Genomic DNA, 26,318 nt, shown 5'->3' with positions numbered 1-26,318 from the left:
TGCAGCTGGAATGCTGTGGTATCATGTAAAAAACATATTGCTTTAAAAGACCCATGCACCATTCTCTGCACAAAACTGTGTGAAAAAGAGAAGACAAATAGAAAAAGTAAACTTTGATTTTTCTTTATTAATAAACTCCAAATTACGAGAAAGAAGCTTTATAAAATATTTACCCCCCAGACCAACTGATGAAGGTGCTGTTTTATGGCACACAGTAACAGCTAAGCAAGAGGTTAGACAGAGGTTGGAGCCAAGAATGGCTCCGCAGAGTCACAGTCTTGTTAAAACTGTTGAAAAAGCTATGGAATAAACACCATGCGTGAGACCAGCCACCTTCCCCTGACATGCTGTACCAGGTACAGTGGACAAACCATTACAAACCAAGAACTGTGGCATCAAAGGTCCATGCTTTACACCAAAAGCGTGGAGTTAGGATTGGTGAGTACAAAGCAAACAGGCCTGGAATGTTGGCTTACATATCAGGTGCTTGCAATGACAATGCGATGCAGCAGTTCACTTTACTGATATAATAATAATGGGCATATACCAAATATCTCAGTCTACCAGCATTTATGGATAATATATGGAAAAAATATGTAATTAAGAGCGACAAACTTGCAAGTATCACCTTTGGAAACCAACATTCACTCTTTTGCTGAATGCAACAAAGTTACTCTCTGGGTCTGCAGTGATCCCGTTACTGATGATAATCCTGTGCTTCTAATAATAATTGCTCTAAAATGCAGACGCTTATAAAGATAGATCACAACTGTTTTAAGATTAACTGTGGACTTCTCTTTAATCGATTATGGAGGTTCAAATAAACAGGGGCAAGCTTATAAATATCTTGCAACCACAGACTTCCCTCCCTTCATGGTTGCTCTGATTATAAATGTGATGCTGAATCAAAGAAAAACCCTTCTTTTTAAACAAAAGAGAGAGGAATCTGTTTGTTTTTAAGAATTACAAATGTAAAAGAAACCTCTCTAAGCCTTATAATCATGTCGTGTTGTAGGTTTTCATTTTTCGTACTATTTTTGAAGCACGGCAACCTGCACAAAGAACTTACCTCAAGCCCTGGCTCTCAGACTTTGACTTTGAACCAAAATTACAAATCACCTCAGGTTTAGAGCAAAGAAAAATGAGTTAGAAAATTCTTTCATTGTTCTTATTGAGTATTTGCTTATCATACATCTTTAATGCTACAAGTTATGGAGGAGGGCTTGACAAGCAGGCTGTTTTACTGCCCACATATCATGACAGGTGTAAGAAATGTAAACAGTAGTAAAAGATACCTGAACCTTTAGCTGAAGACATGAGTACTCAGCCTCCCATCTATCTGAATTAAAATAAATTAAAAGAAATAAAAGCAAATGCTTGCTCCAGGAATTAGCAAAAGCACGCAGCCATGATGAACAATGAAGATAACAAGCCACGGGATGCTGCTGTGTATTTTCTTTGACACAAATGTAGCATGCGACACCAATCGAATGTATTTGTGAAACCCCATGTTCTCTTCTCTCAAAATCCGTTTTCTCTTCATTTTAAATTTGCTCAGTCTGATTTCCTTCAATACCACTCTATCTATGCTCCAGTTACCAGGATCACTGCATTAAGGGAACAGAGAGTTTAACTTCCCCTCTTTGCCCCCCGCCCTCCCATCACCCAATTTACAAACGGTTAATCTTTCCAAAATAACAGAGCATCTGGACAGTGCAGGAACAAGAGGTACACCATGCTTTGAGGAGAGAAGAAGAGGACAATGAGAGACTTTACTCCCAGAAGTACATGCTGACGGAACAGTGCTTACATTGACAGAAAATTAAAAAAGCATTGTATTAGATATAAATATATTTCAATAAAATTAAAAAAAACTTCAAACAAATGACAATAATGAGCATGAAACCCCAGCAACCTTGACTTTATAAAAGAAAAAAAGAAGGAAAACAAAGTGCAAAAGTATTGCTTTTGGACGGCCTGTTTGTGCCCACAATGAATGCTTGAAAGACAGTTAAGCAAGTGAATCATGCTTTGCCAGGCTTGGGCATTGGTTAGTGCCATAATCAACTCAGCCCAGCGGGAAATGGAGAAGAAACAAAAAGATTTAAGACAAACAATAGATACTTAGGGAGCAGAAAACCAACTGACCTTTATAGTGCATCACAACAAGTCAAACCTACCTGTAAGTTTGGTAAAAAGGCCTTACTTGACCATACAGCTAACTCCACTGCACAATGACATCTCAATGACATTGTAATAAGACCAGTTCTGCCTTATAGCAAAGCAAAGGTTTACTGAGCAAGAGCTCCAACAATTACCTAAGTGATATATTCAAAATATACCATAGAACATCACTGTAAAACGCAAAGAGTTCACAAGTGTTTCTTTTCACAATAGGTTATTTAATGTTTAGAACATCTATTTTTACTGTAATGAAGTCTACAGTAGATCTGAAATATAGTCAGTGTCCTAACTCTAAAGCAACTGAAACAGGAAGTGTTAAGCTGGCATAATTCAGTTATTTGAATTATTGCTAATTACCTTTTGTGGTTTTAATTTCATTGGAAGATTAAATGTATGTTTATCCTGGCGAGCGAATTGACAGTTACAATTTTAAGCAGTTTAGCAAGTCTAGGAGGGTGTGAGTAATATAGCAGACCCCAGCTTTGAAATACAAATTGACAACCAGATTGAAATATCCAGCAAATTAAACAGACACTTGATGAAACTGGCTTTGAAAATGCACTACAGGAAAAATGAAGGTTTTTTTGTTGTATTTATGCAAATTAAAATGTAACAGAAGTCACATTTTGTGTTGCAGTTAGCATAATGAACACCCGTCGGGTGTTAATTTTACTGTCAATCCAGAGATGGCTTTACTCTGACTGTTCAAATAAGTACTGCGGTAATATTGAAAACACACACTGTAAAAGTAAGAAGCAGAGATCCCACTGATTAACTACATAATCAAGGTGAAAATTAAAAAAAGAAAGAAAATGAAATCCTTTCAGGACGTATTAATTAAATTTATCACTCTTACACTTACAAGTACCACCAAAATATTTACCTATTGCACACGCCTATTATTTAAAAAATCGTTAGAAAAGCAGACAGCAAGTGCACATATAAAAAAACAATTCTACTCTAAAAAAACCTAGAACCGCTAATTCATCTGTTTACACAATATCCACAAGTGTTAAATGTTTCTTTCAAATAGAAATAAAGGTAGATGAAGGCATATTACTGAATGCTTGGACTTGGACTCCTTCAAGCACTGCAGAAAGTGTTTCCAAATCAGACTCAACATCCCCTTTAAGACAACCACTGCTTCTTACATAAATACCTCTCGAAGAACAGAGCCTGAAAAGAGCATCCTGCAACTGAGCCTGCTCTTTTGGCTGCAATATAATAAACAGGTACTCAAGGCTTAGTATACACAATAAAGCCCGTCAGGTGAGGTTACAAGATGTGTACCTTGTGCTAGTCACCTTGTTTCTTGTTGCAGCTCAGTGCAACAGTAGTAGACAGAGCATTTGTGAATCAAAACTACAGGTAATGGAACACATGAGAGGAATAAGCCATTACAAAAGTAAGATTTCATTAAAACAAGCATGTGGAGTTTAAAATCTCTTACATTTTTGGCACACCTGCAGTACATACTGTAGGATGCACCAAGACAACTCCACTTTCTTGAGTTTTTGTTATAGAAACTATGGCAAGAGGGGTTGGCACTTAGAGGGGCTGTTTTCAAAACAGTTCAATTCCAAAGCACAACCTTCCGCTGCACCACTGCCTTCAGAGGAAAAGACGTCATTCTGTCATTCTTAATTTCTCTTTGAGTGAGAAAGAGCCATATTAATCCTCTACAGTTTCCACTTATTTCAGAACCTTCAAGGGCAGCCTTTCCTTTGAACTATAAAAAGGTGTGCATTACACCCTGAATGAAAAAGCCTTTCATGTATTCTTCTTAATCTCTAAACAGATGTGCCCTCACTACTGGAGAGCAGGAAATCCCTCCCCCCTCCTCCATGCAGATGTTAAGGTTTACTGTACATTCCAGCTCAGTCATTTGTGCCTTGAGGGTCACATGTATTCTGATAGAAATGGAAGGCAAAAGGCTTTCTTGCACTTGTATGTGACATCTTGTCTAAAATAAGAAGCTGTAATTATCCAAACACCAACCCAATGAGGTCAGGCGCCCCATCGTAAAACAAATAGGGTAGTTTTGCATTTCTAACAGCTGAAGATTTTCCCACCATCTTCATCACTTAAGTTAAAACACCCATCCTCCTCTATCTCTTCATCTAACTGCAGGCTCCCAAAGGAATACTTGTTTCTAGGCATTGGCGATGAGCTCACAGCAATTGGATTGCCAAACATGAGAGGGTGGCTATAAGGGTTGGCCATTTCGGACTCGGAGTCGCTGGATTCCGTGCCGCTACTGGTGGACCCATCGATCATTTGAACGGCCCCTACGTGGTCTACAGCACCACCACTGAACAGCCTCTGCATAGCTGGGCTCAACTTGGCCTGCCCTGGAGCAGACAGGCCATTGGCCATCATTCGCCGCTCCAAAGCAGCCATTCGCTCTGCTTTGGAGAGGTTTCCGGGCCGATAGTCATTCACAGGGGTGGAGGTGACTTGACTGAGGATGAAGGGGTCTGTATCCGAACGATTACGAGCGTTATGCAGTTTCTGCAGGTGAGGCCTACCCACAATAGGTGAATAGTTGCCATACCGTTGGCCTGCCTCCCTGGACTCAGGCTTAGAGCTAAAACAGTGGCCATCCTCCCTGTGATTAGCCTTGGACCCAAGACCATTCTGCTCCAGGTAACTGTGAGAGCCAGTCCTGTTAAAACTGCTCATGTGGGGACTAGAGCTCTTGCTCCCTGGTGTGTGTGGGGCAGTCAAGGGGCTGCGGTTTGCTGAACCTCTGAAAATCTCATCTACAAGAGTGCTGTGTCTCGGCATGCGGGGTGTACTGCTGCCATAAAATAAGAAGTTGGTTGGTTCCTCATCATTGAGCTCTTCGGTGAAATTGTGTGGGGGACCGGAATAGGGAGAGGCGTCCCTGTATCTACCTTTGTTCCAATTTTCTTCCCTTTCCCGAGGGTAGAAACCGTTACTGCCACTACTTCGAATTACCGGTTCATTCTCATAATTGTCATTTGTTTGGGACTGGGACCTGGTGACGCGGCCCTTTACCACGTCATACTCGCTATCTATGTCACTGCAGTCAATATAAGGGATGGAGGAGCTGCTGCCCCTGGCAGCCCGGGATGCTGGACCTGTGCTCGGTTGCTCCACTTGCTGCTTGCCCTGCGAGAGCTGGCCTTTTCCTTTGCTGCCCCCATCCGTCAGCTCGGCCCTCCTACCCTCGTGGGGGCTCCGGCGGGATGAGGGGCTGGGGCGCTGCTGGGTTCCACCGGCTTCGTCCGCGGGCTCCATCCCCGGCTCCTTCACTGGCCGCAAGGATTTCATCGGGGAGTCCAGCTGGTCTGCAGCAGTGCTGCCGGGGCTCTGAGAACAGGCGACAATGAAGAGAAACGTGCCGTGACACGAGACATCAGAGCAAAACATTTAACACTCCCTAACAAACCTACGAGCAGAAGCAAGAGAGGGTCGATAACCTTTTGTAAACCAGTTCATCCTAGTTAATTTTCTGATGTATGTACCAACTAGATAAGTGCTTGAGCAAAAGTAAACTGTTTTCTTCACTATAAGGACTTCAGTCAATACAGCTGGCTATGTAAAAAGGTATACGTTATAAAACAAAAGACCAGCACTGACTGCTATACTCCCAGGAATTTCCAGACAATTATTCCACCCTTCATGGGCTCCCACAAAATTTTTACAATGTACTTGATAGATACTCTTGTACATGTTCTGTCTACAGCTGCTCTATCGGATTATATCTATTAGAGGCTGACCAGCAACACAATGTGACAAAAATGGTGCCTTTCATCTCATAGCTAGAATGACAGACAGCAGCAATCAGTACTGATCAGTACTAGGATGAGAGACCTTTAAGGAAAGCCAGATGTCCAAACCTAAATGATGACCTAAATGTCCAAACCAGTACCTCGTATGGCTACTGGGAACACAGTACTTTTGCTGTAGGAGGTGCTATCCTTCAGAAAAGATATTAAACAAAGGCCTAGCAGCTTTCAAAGGAATAGGGATGTTAACCCCTGTGTCCTGGCTAAATTCCACTTTGGGCTTATCCAGCTTTTCACTTCTCCACCTGATCCACTCTGTAGCGTGGCTGCTGGCAAAGAAGGGCTACACATCACTACTGGAAGAATTGGTACTTTCCTATATGCAAAACGCTCTGAGATCTTTTGCAAAGAAAAGTTCTATACAAAGACCAGCAATGATTAATTGAAAGGCATAAGCATTGGTGCACTGACTGCAATACTGACTTGCTTTGGCACTTCGGATCGGCGCTCTGAAGGCTGTGGAGACAGTCCTGTGTTAGACTGGATCTTACTGTGTTTCCTGGAAGACAATGAACCAAAGTAAGGAACAACTGTGCAATCTCTGGAGAACACTTTAAACTGACTTAATTAACTGGCAAATGCTCCTGCTTCTCAACTTCCTCTTTCTGCCCCGATCAATAATTAGAAGTATGCCCAGCCTTCGAACTCCCTGAGTTAAACAAATTGAATCAAACAGACACGCCTCAGTCTCAGTCTGCCCAGGAATCCTCTTCCCTTGTAGTCTATTTCAGAAGAGATTTCAGATCAGCATCAATGCATGAGACTGATTATTAGAATCAATTCAGATTCAAATTGTAAAGTTCAATTTCAAGGTACACTAGTAACTATTAAAGAGTCAGATTACCATTAGGACTAGACACACCTTCAATAAATTACTCCATCAGCCCCCGCATCACAAGATCTGTATTTGTTTCAAGTTTAATGCATAACCAAAACATTCTGAAATCAACTAATTTGGACATTTGTGTGAACCCAGTGATCCGGAATAACACTGACTTTCTGTGGATTACATGTTACGTTTGTTCACTCCTGCTGCAAAGCACAAAATACACTGTATTTCCGAACTTGACTGTAAACACAAGGTGGTTGCCCAGGATCCTTCTGTAAGGAATGACACCAAACTTTTTTTTATCAGTAGTGGAAAAGGATCAGCAAATGTAGTGGAAGACCATCTATGCTGTCACACAAGAGGCATGCAAAAAAACCCAAAAAACGATCTCACCTTTCAAAGGGAATCTTTTTGAATTCTGAATCCCTGACATAATCAAGCACCTGCTTCTGTGTCCGACCACTAGAAAAAGAAAAAGAAAAACCTCTTGTAATATATATGACAATAATCTGACAACTGCCTCCATACATCAAAAGCCCAATTAAGGGTGGATGAACAGTGCAGTAATAAAAAATGAATACTACCATATCCATTTCAATGGCAATCTAAATTAGTAGCCCAAGAGTTCATTATTTTTTGTATTTTGGCCATTACATCTTCATACTCTTTTCCTGACTTGTGAAAGGGTTTGTTATAACATTCTGGAATAATATTATTTCCTGAATCTTGTAAGAAAGTTCCTTCTTTAAGGCATGTAATAGGAAAATCTTTAATTTTGCCTTCATGCAGATCTTATCTTTTCCTGTATTATGTCCAACTGGCTACATTCATTGAAACTATTAATCCCATATGCTCCAGAAATCTTTCCTTTTGCATGAAAATTTTCCTCCAGCATCATGACATTTTTAAATGTTTGTTGCACACCAAAGCTAACATACAGTAAACATAGTTTACATTTGTAAAAGCACAGTAACGTGCCGCCACCAATTTTTAAATCCAGAGTGGAATTATTTCTGAAATTGAAGAAGCTTAGATTTCACGCCCCAAAATCCATGTCAGACCCCTACAAATATATTACTGATTACTGATTAATACACTGTTTTTACCAGGGATTGAAAAAGATGCAAGAGTGACGAATGTACTGTAGAGTAAAAATTAACGAAGCACACTGTTTAGGTGCCTGCATGAAACGCATTTTAATGGCAGAGATGATCTCAGCAAAGCCTACTTCAAGGAGATAAGATAAAGATAGCCTGCTGTGAAATTTAAATTAACCACCCCCGGCACACTGACACCAAAAATAGCAACTATATAACGTGGAATAATTTGATTCTTACTTTTAATAAGAGCCCTGCTGGGAAGTGTGAGTATACCTGAATCTGAAAGAAGACCCTCTACTGAAGAGGACTGGCTTGGGTTTGGGCTTAGGTTCCTCAAAAAGTCTGAAGAAAGCGTGATACTCCACACAGATCTTCCAGAATACCTTGCAGCAGTCCCGGCTTGCCATCAGAAACTCCAGCGTGTCTTGGTAGGTGCTCTGCTGCAAATGGGTCAATCACATCCACACCTAGAGCACAACTTTTGCCACTTTTCAACCATCTGAACAGCACAAACCAGGTCAAGCCATTGCATTCAATAAGTATATTTTTAACTTTCATAGTATGGACATTTTTTTTATTCTCCAAGTTTATTTTCTAATCAATAAAAAAGGACAATGCATTAACAGTTTTCAGAAAAGCAAACACCTCCTGCAAAAACATTCGCCATCACCATAGTAATATTTACCACAATTTGAAAATTTGAAAAGCAGAAAAAAACTCATTCCACAAACTAAAAAAAACAAATCCTTTAACCTCAGAAGTCCAGCTTGTTTCTCAATTTTAAGGTAAATTGCGAAAAACAAACTTACATTCAAGTCTGGGCGCAGCTTGATGAGAAATCGTTTCCGTTTAAAGCTCAGCTTCCGCACCTTAGACCAGTTGAAAGCATTGATCTTTGTGTGACCCTTTAAAAAGGCACAGAAAAGAAAAGCAACTTATGTTTCCAATGCAAAGATGTCAAATCACACAGATGAACACTGAATATGGTACCTTCCTTTTCAAAGAAGGTTACAATTACATTTCATCATGTTCTCAGAAATCTGTCTACAGGAGAGTGACGATTAATTTTACCATTGATTACGTTATGTTTAAAATAGGCATAAGAAGCAAAAACATCAGGAAACCAATTATATTTCTCGAAATTAACTCACACAGGTCTGATCTGCAGTGTGAAAAGGTTCATTCTAAATTTACTCTTTGCAGAGATACAGACATCGCTGAACAGTGCTGTGACCTCTTGAATTATGTACAGTAACAGGAAAATCATGGGACAGGGTTGTCCTTTCGTGCATACTAAACCTTTATTCATTTGGCAGATGCATCCTTTCAAGATGAAAGTGATACATGAAACTTCATAAACCACAAAAACATAAGCGTAGCACTAATTAAGTGCCAAGATACTGCGCAGCACTAAGCAGTTTCAGGGCTGATTGACAGGAAATAGAGTCATAAAACCATACTCACTAAATGGGGTATTAGTCACACGCCTCTAGGGTTAGGTATATCCTGAAGAGATGCATTTTCAGTCTCTTTCAGAAGTGAGGGGTGGCACAGTGGTTATCATTACTGATAACCACAATACTGGGGCCCTTGGTTCAATTCCTGGGGTTCTATCTGTGAGGAGTTTGCATGTTATGCCTGTTTTCACATGGGTTTCTGTGTGGTTTCCTCTAGGTACTCCAGTTTCCTTCCACAGTCCAAAGACACACTGGTAGGTTAGTTGGCTCCTGAGAAAAATTGGCCTTGGTGTGTGTGTGTGTGTCTACCCTGCAATGAACTGGCATCCCATCCAGGCCGTGCGCCCCATTGCTTGCTGGGATAGTCCCCATCCCCTGCAATCCTGTATTGGAGGAGGAGGTGAGAAAATGTACGGATTCCGTTCAGCACTGGAATTGGAGTCTTAATGAACTGGATCTCAGTGTTGTAGCGCAAACATAGGGCCTGATAGTAATCTCGAGATAAGCTGTACAGCACCATTGGAAGCCCTTCAGGCTAGCTCTCCGGTTCTGTTTTTTTAGAAAGTGGCAGCATCTGCACTCCTTGTTACCTGAAACACTAAGATTCCAGTGTGGGCCACAGCCAGATTCAGCTTGGTTCCCTCTCTATCCTTGGCAGGATGGATCCGGATTCCATACATCTCCAGCCGTCGAGCAATTTCAAGGAGCTGATAGTCCGACTCTGCTGGTGTCTGCCCACTGAAAGACAACAAGCCGAACCAAACCAGCAATGAATTAGGAGCTGACCCAATACCTTGTCTTCATCTTTAAAGACTATATTATCCTTAAAGGTTTGATACCTTAAACTATTTATTTAATTACTCCTTATACTTCTTTACTGTCCCTAGTAAGCAAACACTGTTAGCGTATTTCACTGTGAAAAACCGGGGATAATATTACACTACGTTGTCCTAGCTGAACTTTGTTAAATGGCAGGCTGTGCCTGGGTGTGTCACTGATTGAATCTCTCTCAAAAGAGCACCCATGGGACACACTACAGTTTATTTAATATTTAAAAGACACATACTGTGTACAGCATGGAGAACATTTCTTATGCAAGTTGCCACATCTGCTTCAAAACTATAAGCAAAATGTGATGTAAAACATTTTTTAAAATATTGTGCATTCTGGTCACCAATATTTATCATCCCTGCAGTTAAATATGACAAAATATTTCATTTCAGGGAAGTGTTAGACATGCATTTTAGACATCCATGTTACAGTAGATATCAATTTTATGAATTGTCAGGAGCTGTATGACCCTCCCACAATGATGACAGTTTTGCAGAAGTGAAACTTTAGATTTTCCATTCTTATTGTCAGATAAACTGTTGAACTTCCTTAACTACCATGTTGGAGTTAGAAAAACAGTAAAATAATCTGGTATATAACCACAACAGCTCTAAAAGTTCCTGAACTTATCTGATACCCCTAAGGTTTTAGAGAAGAACAAAGACTCAGATACACCAATAGTATATACCCTCTATCTGAGCTCTGGAAAATTATTTCCTGTTTCCTGGATGTGGTGCCTAATTAGAATGCCTAATGTGGATTTTACCCAAAAGACAAGTAGCAAGAATTATGTCCCAAAAGAGAGTTGGGGGTGGGAGGTAAGCAGGCACAGTAAAATGAAAAATCTCCAGTTTCAAAAACTGGATTAATATATCAGAAACTTCAGTCAATTAAAGGATGATATTGGAGCACTTCATGCTTTATTGCAGTAATCGATGTACAATCTTAAGAAAGATAAATTATAGAGAATTTCTTTCATTCAAACCCCTTAAAGCTGTGCCCAAGTTGTAGGTGTTCATTGTATGCATCAGAACTTTTATCCATGTGATATAGCACCAGCAGCACCCAAACATTCAAACATAATAGGAATGTAAATGTAAAGGTGCAGTTTTGCATTTATCTTTTTTTTATTTGTAATGGTTTTTAAGAATCTTTGTCACGTGGCTGGATCTCCAAATTTTATCATTTTGAAGCCTTCGGATAGCGGCAAATTCCATAGCAGTGCAGCAAGTGCTGTTTAAAGCACACTAACTGATAAAACAGTTCTCAAAACAGTATTTGCATGTCAAAAGAGGTATTCTAGTAAATAGAAATAAAAGCAAATAAAAAAAAACTTTCTTTGTAAATGAATAGGAGGAAAACACGCAAAAGAACTGAATTAGAAAAACAATACAAAACTCTGTTACATTGTACATTATGCAGTACAAATCTGACATCTACAAAGTCAGTGAAGAACCACAGTATGAATGTGTGTATCTAGAATGGGCCCTTGTACAAACTAGTACAAATTTCCAAATATCCATTATTAAAAATAGGTTCACACATTCAGTATAGCCAGCAGCTTCACAGGAGTTATCTCATATTTTGAAGCATAATTTTCACACACCAGGAACCTTAGGCTGATACCCTTTTCCTATTGAGTACGCATGAAATAATTCCTTGTTACAACAGTAGACTATTCCAGGCACACTATGTTTCGCATCAAACAAATTCCCCTCAGGCTCAAACCACTGAGATACCACGGGGGGGGAAATATCCCAGAAGGAACTGGTAAGCAAGGCTTTTAAAGAGAATCTAAAATGAACCTTGAGGCTTCCCATAAATAATGTACAGTGTAAGTAACTTGTAAACATCCATATATATCAGGAATTAAAATCAGTAGTCTTTTATTACACAACTCTTGTCATTTTTGTTCGTAAATGTCAAGAGATCAAAGTTCAACACTCACATGGTTTTCTACATATCTAAAATTCTGCAAGGAAGCTGTAAATGTTCAAATCAGATATCAAACAACAACCAAACAAACGACAATAAGGCACTGTTAACCAGATACTCAACGCACACGTGCTTGCGGTGAAACTCATTGATCTTGTCAATCAGCACATCTTGATCAGGAATGTACTTGCTTTTCCGGAGGTGTTGCTGGTTCTGGGCTTCATCAAAATCTCCAATCTCAGCTGATCAAAGAGAAGGAAAAAAAGGAACAGAGTAAAAAAAGTAATCTAGCCGTGGACAGTACACAAGATCACAGCTAGATAAAGCCTTCCCCTGCCTTTGGCCTGCTGTTTGCAAACTAAGGAAATGAACAAGACTCACCTCATATCAAGAGCTACAGTACAAACAAAGATGCAACACACCATTAAAAACTCTCTGTGTGAAAAATGCAGAACTAATACACATGGAAATTTGTCTGAAATGTCAAATACTAGTATCTTTATGTATAAATGAATAAATGAATGCAGAGTAACAATTTAACAGTGATACTCTTTTCGGATGGAAAGAAAGGTAACCAACAAGAGGAAGCTATTCTGAGCTTTTCTGTGTTGATCTAAGGATCTCTCCCACCCCTTTAATTATTATTTTATTAATAATTTATTATTAATAATAATTTTATTATTTTTAAAGCATGAAAGGAGCTGTGCAGGAATTAGATATTTGCATTCACTGTGCTAAAAGTAACACTATTCCTATACTGTATGTGTCTGATAACCTGAATTTGCATAAAAAACATCAGTTTGTAGAGGCATGATCTGTAAGTATGTACAGTATTAAGGGTTTATATGCACACATGTATTGTACTCTTTCCTAATGCTATTCAGCAGTAGGGAACATTTAATCTTTCACTACAACCCTCAGTAAACAAACCAAATATGTTTATGCCAAAGGATAAAAATATAATTTTACCTTGAACATGCAGTCTTGTGGTGTATTTAAGCACAGTTCAAACTCCTAGAGACTCACTTACATTGAATAATGTGAGAGACCAGAAGGGCAGCACTGCTATCGTTACAAGTGAGGCGGCCAGTGGCCAAATCCTGCTTGATCTGTAAGGCAAAGAGGTACCTGTGAAAGAAAATAAAATGTTTTAAGAGGTTCCACAGGTAAATGTAGAGCAGTACATACATATATACTACAATAGATTTTCTAAAAGTTAAAGTACTCCAGCCTGACAAAGAGCTTCTGCAGTCTCTCGTTTGTGTTCTTTGCAATTAGAATGTACTGGCAACTTTCTGAACATCACTGTTTGTGTGGTTCATCCTCTATACACAGAAACATGGAAATCAGGATACGCCAGCAGCCATATCACCCTGCAACTCACAACTGGCAACCCACTGAAGCTAAGCAGGTGTGAGCCTGGTCAGTACCTGGATGGGAGACCAGGGAAAAACTAAGGTTGCTGCTGGAAGAGGTGTTAGAGGGGCCAGCAGGGAGCGCTTACCCTGTGGTCTGTGTGGGTCCTAATGCCCCAGTATAGTGAGGGGGACGCTATACTGTAAACAGGTGCCGTCCTTCGGATGAGATGTAAAACCAAGGTCCTGACTCTCTGTGGTCTTGAAAAGAGTAGGGGTGTAACCCCGGCGTCCTGGCCAAATTTCCCATTGGCCCTCCTAATAATCCCCATCTATGAATTGGCTTCATTACTCTGCTCTCCTCCCCACTGATAGCTGATGTGTGGTGAGCGTTCTGGCCGTCACATCATCCAGGTGAATGCTGCACATTGGTGGTGGTGGAAGGGAGTCCCCATTACCTGTAAAGTGCTTTGAGTGGAGTGTCCAGAAAAGCGCTATATAAGTGTAAGCAATTATTATTATTAAATCAATTTCATTTAGAATTGTCAGGTAGCTTAACATTGGTCCCTTGCTAAAAAAAAACCATCAGAAAATGCACTTTTCAGGTATTCATTCTCCCTAGCACAGAAAATGTCTACCCTGTGCCAATGTTGAGGCCTCAAAAGACCCACCACGCTCGGGCTGTAACTGAATTGGGCTTCCGCTACCATCCCAACAGAGCTTCTGCAAACCGCAGTTTTAGACACTGTTTTAGGATTTTGTCTTAAAAATTTTGCCAGAAATGTTTAAATACCTTTGTGTCAGATACTCTGCACCACTATGAATATATAAATTCTGAAGGGCAAGAACAGCTCAAAAGCAAAATCCCACACAAGGGGATAAACTTCTCAATAAATCTGTGGTACAGTATCTGCCACCAGCACTGTTTATATAAACTGGCCATTTACTTTACTGTTAAGTCTCAAAATGCTGCTGAGATTATGCTTCATTTAAAGAAGACAAATATATTATTATCCAAGAAAACACTATGAAAATCTATCTGTGTAGCATGTCTTATGAGAAAACCCTTGAAGTAATGGGAATAACAGGCAGCTCTAAATGAGTTATATTTTCTCCTGACATACTGTTATTAACATACACTTCATTGTACAAATAAACTCAATTATGAATGAGACAAGTCAGAAATAAAGATCACTACAATGAAATTGCTACAATTCTCTTTTCATGGCTTGTATTTCCCTCTGGGTTTTAGAATTAACGCTACAAAGTAAACTGCTCTAGACAACATTATTAAATGCCCATTTCCATGTCCAGACATAGCAGACTGATTTGCCTTTGAGCAGGACTTAAACTCCAGATTAGTCTCAGCACTACAAAATCATTATAGAAGGGTTATTGAACGGAGAAGAAATTATTTTGATCCTCCTCTGATATTCTGAAGCATTCTGACTAACTAGAGAAAAAGCGATGTTAACAAAAAAATAATGCAGCCAAACAAAGAAGAGACAATAACAGCTTAAAGAGAAATAAAAAATAACTGACAAAGAATAGAGCAAATTAAAATAAGAGGAATTAACGGGTGATAAACGTTCTTTCACAGTGGATTCTTCACGTCCCTTTAGTACTCAAAATATTCTAAACAAAAATCCTTATTATGAATATAATTCATAATACAGGTTATGAATCAAGTATTTTCCAAGAATATATGTAGAGTATTCAATGTCCACTCCTTTGGCATCAGTGTGGAAATTTGGTAATGAATGAATGAAGTTCAGCATCAACAGAGCACCAACAGAGTGAAACAAAGAATACAGCCCTCTTCACTCTTGAAGCCACTTTGGTTGCCATGACACCCTGCTGGAATTCCTGTCTCCACCATTCTTCAATAAACAGGGTTCTGGTACCTAACCCCTAAACAGCACAGATAGAAGATAGATCTGTTGTGCTGGATGAATTCCTGCAGCAGAACGTGACCTGCAATTGCCTTGGTCTCCACATCACTGACTCGTGGTCACATTCTGTCAAGAAGTGTGTGAAGCACAAAACAAAAGATATTTCACACACGTCTCTCCCATCCCCAGTACACACTCCTGGGTGACAGCAGCAGGGCAGTGACTGTTATCAAAGCTGCTGTTACAAAAGGGTTGGCATTAAGGGTGACTGAGCAGCCCTTTTAAGGACAGCAACGCTCTGCTCTCCTGTTCTAGGGAGGGAGCTGGAAAAACAGCCTTTTTATATTCATCAACAGTGCTGACTGAATGTTAATGGATCACCTTTCTGTGGCTGAAAAACCCAAAAGAGAGTATTCAAATCTGGGATCTGGGACCTGGCCTTTGAGGACTGTCCAGGCAATGACTGGTCACTGCATTTGTGGTCCAAGAACTCCACAAATAACATCACCACCTTGAGTGAAACCCAACAAGGTGAAGAACTCAAGGAACATGGAGCTGGGCAGAATTTCTTCTGGAAATGAAAACCATGAAACTCATCGAGTTGAATTTGCTACCAGTCAACCAATCACCTTTAGGAGTTTCCTGCAGAATCAATGGGTTGACTCATCTTTGGCTCTAATTAGCAGGAAACCAATATACAGATGCGATTTCCACAATTGTTCCAATTCTAGATTCAGATGATGGAGCCAAAGAAGGTATCTTTGCCCAGGTCACGACATTACCTCCACCATGCTGCAGAACTGTTCAGAAGAAGTAACATGACCAGGGAGAAGCTTAAACCAGTTTTATGGATTAAATTTGTGACGTTTATGGACCAAAATGAGACGAGAAACTTCTACCAAAGTGATGGAAAGGTTAAGGTGTGAAAAAAAGAACTGCAGATTCCACAAAGTTTACCACCTGAGCCATGCATGGTCACCTCTGGAATTAGTGCACTTGTGTGCATTGCCGATGTAACTAATGATGGCATCAAATGAATGAATTCTGAAGTTTCTAAAAATGTTTCATCTACTTATGTAGATGAAAATGCTCAGATATTTATGAGCTTCACGATGTGCCATAACAATGGCCCATAAAGGCCAATGCAACCAAGGAGTTCATCCGGAGAAAAAAGTGGAAAATCTTACACTGGCCAAGTTAAACCTCCAGACCTAAATTGTATTGAGCAGCATTTTACACGTCAAAGAAAAAAACCCCACAAAGTTAAAAAAGTTACCACATTCCAAGAATAGACCAGAACTCAAAAGTGGTTGCAGCAAAGCTTCTGAGATGATTAAAGAGAGTTTGGTGAGTGCAATGGGTCACCGATTCTTACAGTTATTGCCTCAAAGGAATATACAATCAAATGTTGACTTTTACACTCTGAAATTAAACTGAAATCACTGGATTTAATATGGAGTATGTGGTTTGCCTGCTATGATTAAATTCATGCATTGAATTAGCCACAATGTATTTTATCTCAGAATTACAAATAGTTGACTGTAAAGTAAAAACTGTTTGATTTGTCCCAATACTTTTGGAGGGCCTAGCATTTTTTACATTTTAGTCAGATGCTCCTGGTTCACTGATTTGAAGTTTTTTTTTATACTTATGGGAAGTCAATAAAAATACCACAAACTGTCTCATACTCAACAACACTGTCAGACATTGGGTTAAGCAGCATTTAGTTAGAAATGATCTCCCAAGCTGAATACACCCCAAAAAATGAACACTCCCTTTATCCATTGCTACTATGCAACTGGATTTACTTTATTCACCTCAATCCCTCCCCGATATGTATTTTTAACATTTAAACTTCAAAGCAGTGTTTTCAGTTATTAATCTCACAGACAGACTAATATGAACAGCCTGAAGACAGTGGATGGTCTGATTAAAATTATTTAAATTATGCATTCTGTTAGTGGCTGAATAAATGCTTCCATATACAATACATGACAATCTATTTCTCCATTCAATAATAAAGGTTAAAACATTTCATTCACAAATCACAAAGCATGATCTTCAGGTTCTGTTTACATACTGAAACCTCCTCACAACATAGATAACTGCTTCTGCTCTGGGAAATTCACAAACACTCACAAACATGGTTATCTGAAGCTGTGCTCGCTATTCTACAGTGGAAGCTGTACAAATAACAGTTTTTCTTAGGCAGAAGACAGGCGCAGTGATTTAAAAAAAAAGATCTGTACTAAATACATTTTTCTTTCCCTGTGGGAAACTTTGAAAAATGAGAATCTCAGTCCCAGTAAATTGGAATCCTCTAATTCTGGAAAAAGTAGAGCTTAGCTTGAGTTATTCATGGAGCTGACCAAAAACCTGGCAAAAGTAATGAAGTGGTCTCTCCCAGCTACACAGAATGAAAAATGCACAACTTTAAACCTGTACATATTTTAAAGGGTTGATGTGTTTTTCACAAATGAAGTACTATTTATCAGAGAATATCTGAAACAAAAAATAATGTCATCAACTGACTGTCAGTTCTTTTCTGGTATACAAGACCATATTGATGGAAATCCTGTTGGAAAATAACTTATCTTCCTATTAAAATTTAGGTGGGGGGTCAGCTTCTTACAGGAATTATTGTTTTATTTGCGTCTTTGGAACTGTTTGACCCAGGCATCTTGACTGGCAAATAAAAAGAAAGCTGCAGTCTGTGGCCCGTTACAAGCCTGTTGAATGTAAAATGTTCAAGCTAACAAAACAAAAATAACTCTAATAATAGAACAGGCTGATTTGTGTTAAGTAATTGAAGGAGATACACCTTCCTCTTAAATCACACAGCAGCCTGATCTTAAAGTGATCCTGCCAGATCATTCACTTTTGCTTAAGAAATGGAAAAAAGGGGTTTGTCAGAAGCAAGAAAAGATACTACATATGCCCGAGAAAAATTTGTTATTCTAATGATACATTTTACCAGGAAACAGGAAATATTCCAAAGCCATAACTCTTTTAGTAATAGTTACTGTGCATGGTGCATGCATGTCTAAATTCTCCACAAAAGGCAGTGTTAAAGGGAATAATCCTCAAATAGTATCTGACAAGAGTTGTTAGATATTAATATTGTCCTTATGGAATGCAGTTTAAATGTTTATTATTACCAAAGAGACATTCCTCTATATCAATCTTCTAGCTTAATGGTTCGTACACACATAAAGCACAATATAACCAATGTGTTTAGAGTTCAGATTTCATTTAGACTGTGCTCAGAACACATAGTAATACTCTGACCTGCAGATCATAAGGGAAACAAAGGAGGAAAGACTCTAAATCCAACTTTCTTGCCTGTTCCTGAAAGTGAATACCTTCTAAATTTGTAATAAAGGCTGGGAAAGACATCTACTAAAAAATGCAGGCATGAAGAAATTCAAGAACTAAAAACAAGCAAGCAAAACTACTGATTAAGACAGACAAGATAAAGACCAAGTTAAAAACTTTAAAAACATCCAACAATATCTCTAACCTTGTTAACTCTTCCTGCAGCTGAGTGTGATCAGGAGGGAAGAACTTCACCACAAATCTCAGCACGGTGTGTTTGGGTCCTGGGAAAGAGTTTTCCACAATTAATGAGAACACTGCAACAGCAAAACAACTAAGAATATGCTTAAATTTTACAATAATTGAAAGAATAGGGAAACAAAAATGCTGGCAAGATTCTTTAATACTAGCACTAACTATATACATTTTTAAGAATTCTCTTTACAGACTAATCAAGTAAGCACGAATAATTATTAAATTTGTATAATCACTTTCAATAAAACCCCCGTAATCACTGTGGTTTTGTGTTTTTTATTCACTGCTTAACACAGCAGTTATTTGATGTAGAAATTCTAATGACTTTTTCCATTAGGCTGGCTGGCCTATCTCAGTCTTGCTCAGGATGATATCAGCTGAATGTTCTGTGTTCTCTGTATGATGGGTTCAGTTTGTGGCTTATAGCAACACCTCAATGACTTGTGGTAAAGACTCAGCTGCTGTCGCATGAAAAAACTAAGCAATTACCCTTATTAAATTCTGAGATAAATGTCAGATCCATCTGACACAAACCTCAAATACAGTACCATGTGTGGAAAGCTCTTAAGGGCACAATTCCTACGTTAGGCTACAAGCTGTCTAATTTAGGAGCATTTAGTGTTGATGAAGTCCATTTAATTAGAAGCATCCTTTCAACACAATTTACTTTATCCCCACATAAAGCAGATAATAGACATTTAAATTCAAAGTGAATTCAGACTTTAGCAAAAATGAATGGTCCAAAACAGCCTGCTGGAAATAATGCACTTATAATTATCCTACCCTTCAACCACATAAAAAGACCAAACGTTATTACGGCATTTGCATTTTGTAACACTTCCTCTGAAAGGACTGTCTCTGGTTGTGTACAGCATGTAAGGAAACCAGGGAGCATTAGGAACAAACTCAGCCCTTTCAGACAGCTGCACTTACTTCTGACTTGCTTCATAATGGGTTTCAGCAGGTCCAGCCACACCTGTAAAAACAAGAACATGTCAACAAGTAGCTCACTGAATACAACATGGTCTACTGCACTAAAGGGCCAATGAATTATTTAAACCCTGTGTTCTCTTGCGTTCAACCGCAAACTCTCAAGTGGGATTCTTATTGCACTCCTGGAAGAGGACTGGCCACAACTGACAAAAACGCCCTGAAGACCTGGGATCGAGTCCAGAGTAGGTACAAACATTAGGAAGCAACAAATAATGTACAGGAGGGCTAGGGGTGTGAGATAGATGTGGTCTTTTCGTATCGATGTTTTGGAACTTTGTGGCTAGATGAACGTTACCTTTTAAAAACACAGCGAAGTTCGGCTCCAGAGTGGTTCAACCACAAAAAACACTTCATTGGGATGCTATATAAGTCCAGACATTGGCAATTGGAGCCTCAGCTATGCTATTAACCAGTGCTGGTGGCAGAATTTCAATCTAGCTGAGTGCAGCCTAAATTGGACACCTAACAGTAGCTTCTGATACCGGCCTGACACCTGCAAGCTGGCAGAGTTGTCAGTGAGAGAGGTGCTACTTCTCCCACCACTGATCGCTCTCCTGGAAGGCGCTGAAGCGTGACAGATGGACACCAAAGGACTGCCCACAGAACTTCTTATGCTCTTGTACTGCAGGGGGCTGTGGCACTGAGATGATTAATATCTGGCAATTCTGACCTTGGATATGGTGTGAAATAAATTAACTGACGATTATTTCCCATTTAAAAAAAAAAGGAAAATGGATGTAAAAATCCAGATGTGTACAATTCCAGCTCAGTGTTTCATTTTTTGCATCTTTAGAGAATAGGCACCTTATCTCTGGATTTGATCCCAAACCTTTCACCTGTGCTGTACATGTGAAGTGCAAAGAAGAGGACAAAAAAGTAACAGCAATCTGAGTGAAATACCCCACTGCTGGTACAGCAGCAGAATCCCATTGGGGTTCTAAACACACGTCTGTCTGATCCCGATTCCAGAGCCCTAAAAACTACCCCATGCTGCGGCCAAACCATATTTTTACTCTCTAAATTTGTGTGAGCTTTAAATTTATTTCAAGACTCTGTGTACCCTCCTCCTTACTTGAGTTAGCCCTGATTTGTCCTGAGATATTTGCTGTAGGCAAACTGCATTGCTAAACAACACGTAGGAGAATGCAAAATGAACTAAAAATGGATCAATCATCCAAAAATAAATTTAAAAATAAAAATAAACATCACCCTGTGGTTACTCCTGAAAGAGCAGAGACAGAATCTAACCTAGAGGGAATAAAGTGGATAATCACAGACCCCACAGAGTCCTTCCCACCGTTCTTGTTTTACAACACCATCTTTGGCAGTAGACTGTTTACTCAAATCTGCAGAGCTGACACACTTATGTATCCAAATTACTTTGAAGTACCACTGTTCTACACTAACTGTAATCTGTTTCCCTTTTAAAATATAATCCTTTTTAATGTCTTTCACATTTCATTCACTCACTGTCATTTTCCTGTGGTCCTGGAATTCAAGGCCAAAGTAGTCTCCCTCAATGAGATTCAAATGGCTACACACCAGGTCAAATAGTATCTTCCCTGGAGCTCTTTGCTGTGAAGAGAAAACAAGAAAATAAAACAAATTCAGAACTTTCGAAAAACAATTAATAAATCTGGTCATCCAGTTATGAACAGAACTTTGAACTGTTGCTAACACAATGCCCAGCATCACACACATAATTTCAAATTTCAACATAATTTTCCATCTGTGAAATAAAATAACAGGAGTCACCATTTATGGCTCTAATAACTTATAACCAAAAGAAAGGCTGGCCTGCCTACTTACATGTTAAAACAAATACATAAACCAATGAAAAAAGGAAATTGTTTCATATAGCCCTAAAGTGTTTGCATATGTTTTTTAAGAGGCTGAGATGCTCATTGACCCTTGCACATTTTTTTGAAAACCTGCTTTAGACGATTCTAATGTGATGCATCAAGATAGTCCTAGACAATGCATTCCCAAATTAGGCCATCTCCTACAGCTAGAGCCCTGCTGTTGCACCTCAGTCCTAAATCTAAATTAAAGGCACCAAAATGACTGCAGAATCACTATTTAAATGCTGAGCAAACGCTACTGACTGGCAACAGAGTTTTCTTTAACAAAGCAATGAAAAAAGGGCTATAATTGCTCAATCCTTTTCTTTTCTCTCTAACTGGCTTTAAAACTCTAATGAAGCATAGATGGGTTTACACAAAAAACAATCTAGTTAAAAACATAAATATATATATATTCATAAAAGGCCACTTTTTCTAGAATAATTATTTAGCGTTTAGGTAAAGATAAAGAACTCAGTCCAAGACTCTAATCAAGTAGATTTGTTCTCCTGCAGTAAGTCGGTTTCCAATCAGAATGGCCCACTAAGTCTGGTTCAGCTGCTGGCTGACTAATAACTTAAGACTCCTGATGGCTTATATCACAGTCTGCGACCTCCAGCATGTCACGCCAAAGAAGTCAAGGGCTTAGAAATTGGCAGGCCTCTTGGAATAGCAGTATATGCAAATGGAAATACACAGTCATTTGTAATAATTAAAAACAATTTTAATGGTTTTCCCTCTAGCAACTTCCTTTATGTAACTATTCAAAGCAATCAAAAGAACAAAGGGAATTAAAATGAAAGAAAACTGTCATACATATTCAGATATCTTTTCCATGCATTCTAGAAATATTTAAGGAATTGGTGAAGAGTGCAAGCATTGTACTCCTATGATATTCTCAAAGAGGATTTTCCCCAAACTTCTGCAGCACAAAATAACTCTGAACTTGAAGATGCCCTATTCTCTACTATCAAGGGATATGAGAAACTGTTACTGACAGGAGGGCTGTCTATCTTCTCAACTTTGTTCTGAGTTCCCAGCATTATTCTTGTACTGGTGAAATGTTCCGATGCTCTTTGATGCTGCAAAGTTGGCACAGGATAATGAAAGGATCCATTTCTCTAAAGGCATTGAGAAGTCTTTGAAGTGACAATCAAATTACTGCTTTTGGAAGCATACAGGTAGAAACTCCATTTCAGTCCCTCCAAACACTAAAACCTAATTTCTAAAAAAAAAACATTCAACACTTGTCTGCAAAAGCAAGTTCAAACCAGTCTGCACACTTATCATTACGGTATCTTGGAAGACAGAGTTTATATGGTGAGCTGAAACATTGATTCTGATGAGATGAGTTAATAGTTAAGGCCACTAACATATATTTAATGATCTTGCTGTAATGTATAGGGGGGAAAGGGGAAAATATTCTCTTCTGGATACCACTTGCTTGTGCAGAGGTGTTGTTACATATTGCCTAACACCATTTAGTAACTTCCTGCAGGTGACATGAAGTTTAGCAAAGGTCATAAAGACATAAAGCATGTCAATGGTCAAAATAACAGAGCTAACCTTAACCTATATGGACACATGAAACACAAACATGAAAATACATAATTGATCACCATAATAATGAAGAAAAAGCAGTTTTTTTTCATTGCAGCACACACACTGACACAGCTCCCCCACAAAGACCTAATAATACAATGAACCACAAAACAAACTATTTCCTTATACAGTATAACAGTATAAAATGTCTTCTACAGCAGTACTTCATACCAATGAATGTTATGAGTTTTAGCTTGATCTGATCCAGTATAAAAAATATCATAAACTAAGTGTGGGCTTAGTATAGCAAACCTTGGACTACACACATAAGCAATGTGTGTGGTATTTCTATATTCGTTGATGTCTAATGTCAAGATGTTTCTTTCAATTAAGAATTGGAATGACCAATTGTTTTTTTTATGTCTTGTCTTGCAGCTATGAACACTGTGCCCGCACACGGGAGAGAAAGAGGAAATGCAGGCAGACTCCTTCGTCCCGCCCATCCACCTTCGAGCCAATCGTCTTTCACAGGCAAAGCAGCCCCAAACTGGAGGATCAGCAGTGATTGGCGGAGAGGCCAGTCACTCACTGACAGAAACAAAAGCACCTGGGAGGCCACAGGCAATGGCTGCATCACTGAAAGTCGAGATAAGTGCCACCATCTGGGGAATCTGGGTCAGAGCTGGCTAGTGGCATGACCCATACACGAACCCATGACCATGGTACTCAACCTGCATTTGTGCAAATGCCTTTACTAACAGCCACTTGACTTAATCTTACTTGAATGTGATCTGGCAACAGACTATGAAAGCTTTGTCCTTAGCCTTCATTTGCACAACAAAAGAAATCTTGCAAGTAAATGCATGTTGCTCTGTTGGCTGTTCTTCCAAAATACCAGAAAGCAGGGAAACAGTAGTCTGTTTACAGTGAACCACTCAAAGAATTTTAACACCATAGTATTCTTTGTGCCTCCTTTCTTCCATACTAGTGTTTGGTGCAAATGGCATGTCTTGAAATAAGCTTTCCGCAACTCACCAACAGCCAAGACTCTAGAAAACTAGCCCTTGGGCTGGAGCCAGCCGTGAAAGCAGTGTTCCAGAAAGTTGTCAAGACACAGAAGTCACTTTCATCTCATAGAACCCAATGAGAATTAATTTTAGATTGAAGGTCACAGAATCAGTAATACACTGGAACCTAAACCCAAGACTGACCTAAAAACCATTTTGAAACTGAACAGACACTACCACTAATACCTGGTTAGGTGGATCATAAAAAAGGTGTGAGGCTAATATTTATCTAAATAACTGCAAGAAACTGACATTTCCTCAATTTTTGGATGGAACCCTGTTAAAAATTCAGCTTTGATTCAGGCTTTGTCCCTCAAGAACAGCCCCCCGGCATCATGAAAAGCAGATCCACACTCTGGTCAAGATTTCTGACCTTGCAGCAACCACAAATAGCCACTAGAGTGTGCCATCTTTTTGGAATCCAGCAAACAGAAGACCACATTTTTTTCAAGTCTGAAAATAATACTTGAAATTATTAAAAGGTATTTTTCCTCTCTGTTTTTTTTTTATAGGAGAAGAAAGCTCTTGTCAGCAAACTACTTGGAACTATGAATCTACATGATTCACAACTACAAAGAACAGAGAAAGTTTTCCTTTCAGACTCTTCAATGTCCCCTTCATTTAGGTTTCTTTTTGTTTTGACCACAACATGCTGGGTCCAAAAATGAAGTCAAGAGAAGGACAGTTGTTTCCATATGCTGAGTTAAAGCTGGGCACGGGGCTCTTGCCAACTGAAGGCCCCACTGCTGCCAATCGCTGCAGCTGGAGCCAGCTGGCCAATACCGGCAAGTCAGGAGGATAAACAATCCGAGTTTCAGAGCAAATTCTGTCAGTCTCATTAAAGCCAGAGAGCTCAATATGGGCTGGATACAAGGTCGGAAGGCTTTGACACCGCATGCAAAACAAGCAGTGCTTTGAACACAAGGTATCCAGTCTTTCTTTGGATGTATCTCAAGGTGTAAGATTTTATTTTGCCTGTGTGTGAATGTGCACAGTTCCCATTTCCCTCCTGATATTATGAAGATAGCTGTTCTGCTTCTTCTTTCAAACACAGGAATTCATGAATACATAAATACATGGCACAACGCCATTGCAATCCCAGAACAATTCCGAAACCCATACGAGCAAGATAGCTTTGAAATGGTAAGGGGAAATTCTAGGGAGGCATGCAAATCAGATGAATGCTGGAATGCTGGCTGTGGCTTGTAATTCAGTAAGGAGATGTGGATTCCAATTAAATTTGTAAAGATACTATATGTTTTAGTGCCATGCCGCTACACATGGAGAATACATCATAATACAGTTCGACTTCAGCTACACAGCTTTCTTTTGCCTGTGCAAATACTGTAGGCTTCATTAGTTCATTTCTGGAGCCTGTGCTAAATATTATGGCAATGTTTCCAGTCTTAAACTGGACAGTACTGGAAAACCATTTATTGATGACAGCATGAATTAAAAATAAATAAAAAGTGACAGCTCAAAATAAGGAAAAAAACACTAAAATCCTAGAAAAAGCAATCCCACATTCGTGTTGATTTGCATGATTTCCTGTGGAGATATATAACATCTTATTTACTAAGCATAGCATAAAAGGATAGCCACGGTCACATTTCCTATTTTAACACACACCTGTTTGCAAGCAATTATTTGACCAGCTGGTGACCTTTTGTACACCTTCCTGTCCATGTTAAAAATACATAATATTTAGTTTTATATCTGTCTGACTGGCATCCCATTAAAATAATTGAACTGGACAAGTCTAACTCCTAGTTAGACTCCTATAATTCTGAGGTCAATTTCATACTGTTATACAGTACAAGTCTTCACTATCTACAAAACAGAACTATTTCAGCACGCTGAACTCATTTGTTCCCTGGTTATAATTCAAATTTCACACTAGACACATG

General features: G+C 39.1%; 1 protein-coding gene across 4 annotated transcripts in view; it reads right to left on the bottom strand.

The window, feature by feature from the left end:
* farp1 (FERM, RhoGEF (ARHGEF) and pleckstrin domain protein 1 (chondrocyte-derived)) overlaps positions 1-26,318 on the bottom strand; it is a 110,572-nt gene that overhangs the window by 23,564 nt on the left and 60,690 nt on the right. For 2 of the 4 annotated variants that reach the window (XM_088913685.1, XM_088913688.1), the window contains exons 3-13: positions 21,432-21,536; positions 19,902-19,944; positions 18,919-18,997; positions 13,182-13,279; positions 12,279-12,393; positions 9,976-10,123; positions 8,738-8,833; positions 8,202-8,368; positions 7,222-7,290; positions 6,423-6,498; positions 5,289-5,520 (exon numbers count right to left, since the gene is read on the bottom strand). In XM_088913685.1, the coding sequence (XP_088769811.1) occupies positions 5,289-5,520; positions 6,423-6,498; positions 7,222-7,290; positions 8,202-8,368; positions 8,738-8,833; positions 9,976-10,123; positions 12,279-12,393; positions 13,182-13,279; positions 18,919-18,997; positions 19,902-19,944; positions 21,432-21,536 (1,228 nt within the window). The remainder of the gene's footprint in view (positions 1-5,288; positions 5,521-6,422; positions 6,499-7,221; positions 7,291-8,201; positions 8,369-8,737; positions 8,834-9,975; positions 10,124-12,278; positions 12,394-13,181; positions 13,280-18,918; positions 18,998-19,901; positions 19,945-21,431; positions 21,537-26,318) is intronic. The other 2 variants (XM_088913689.1, XM_088913686.1) reach the window with 2 other exon arrangements.

The sequence above is a fragment of the Atractosteus spatula genome, chromosome 4 (genome assembly GCF_055471065.1).
Source record: "Atractosteus spatula isolate fAtrSpa1 chromosome 4, fAtrSpa1.hap1, whole genome shotgun sequence".
Taxonomy (NCBI): Eukaryota; Metazoa; Chordata; class Actinopteri; order Semionotiformes; family Lepisosteidae; genus Atractosteus; species Atractosteus spatula.
The sequence above is the reverse complement of the archived record's forward strand: the minus strand, read 5'-3'. Positions and strand labels throughout refer to the sequence as shown.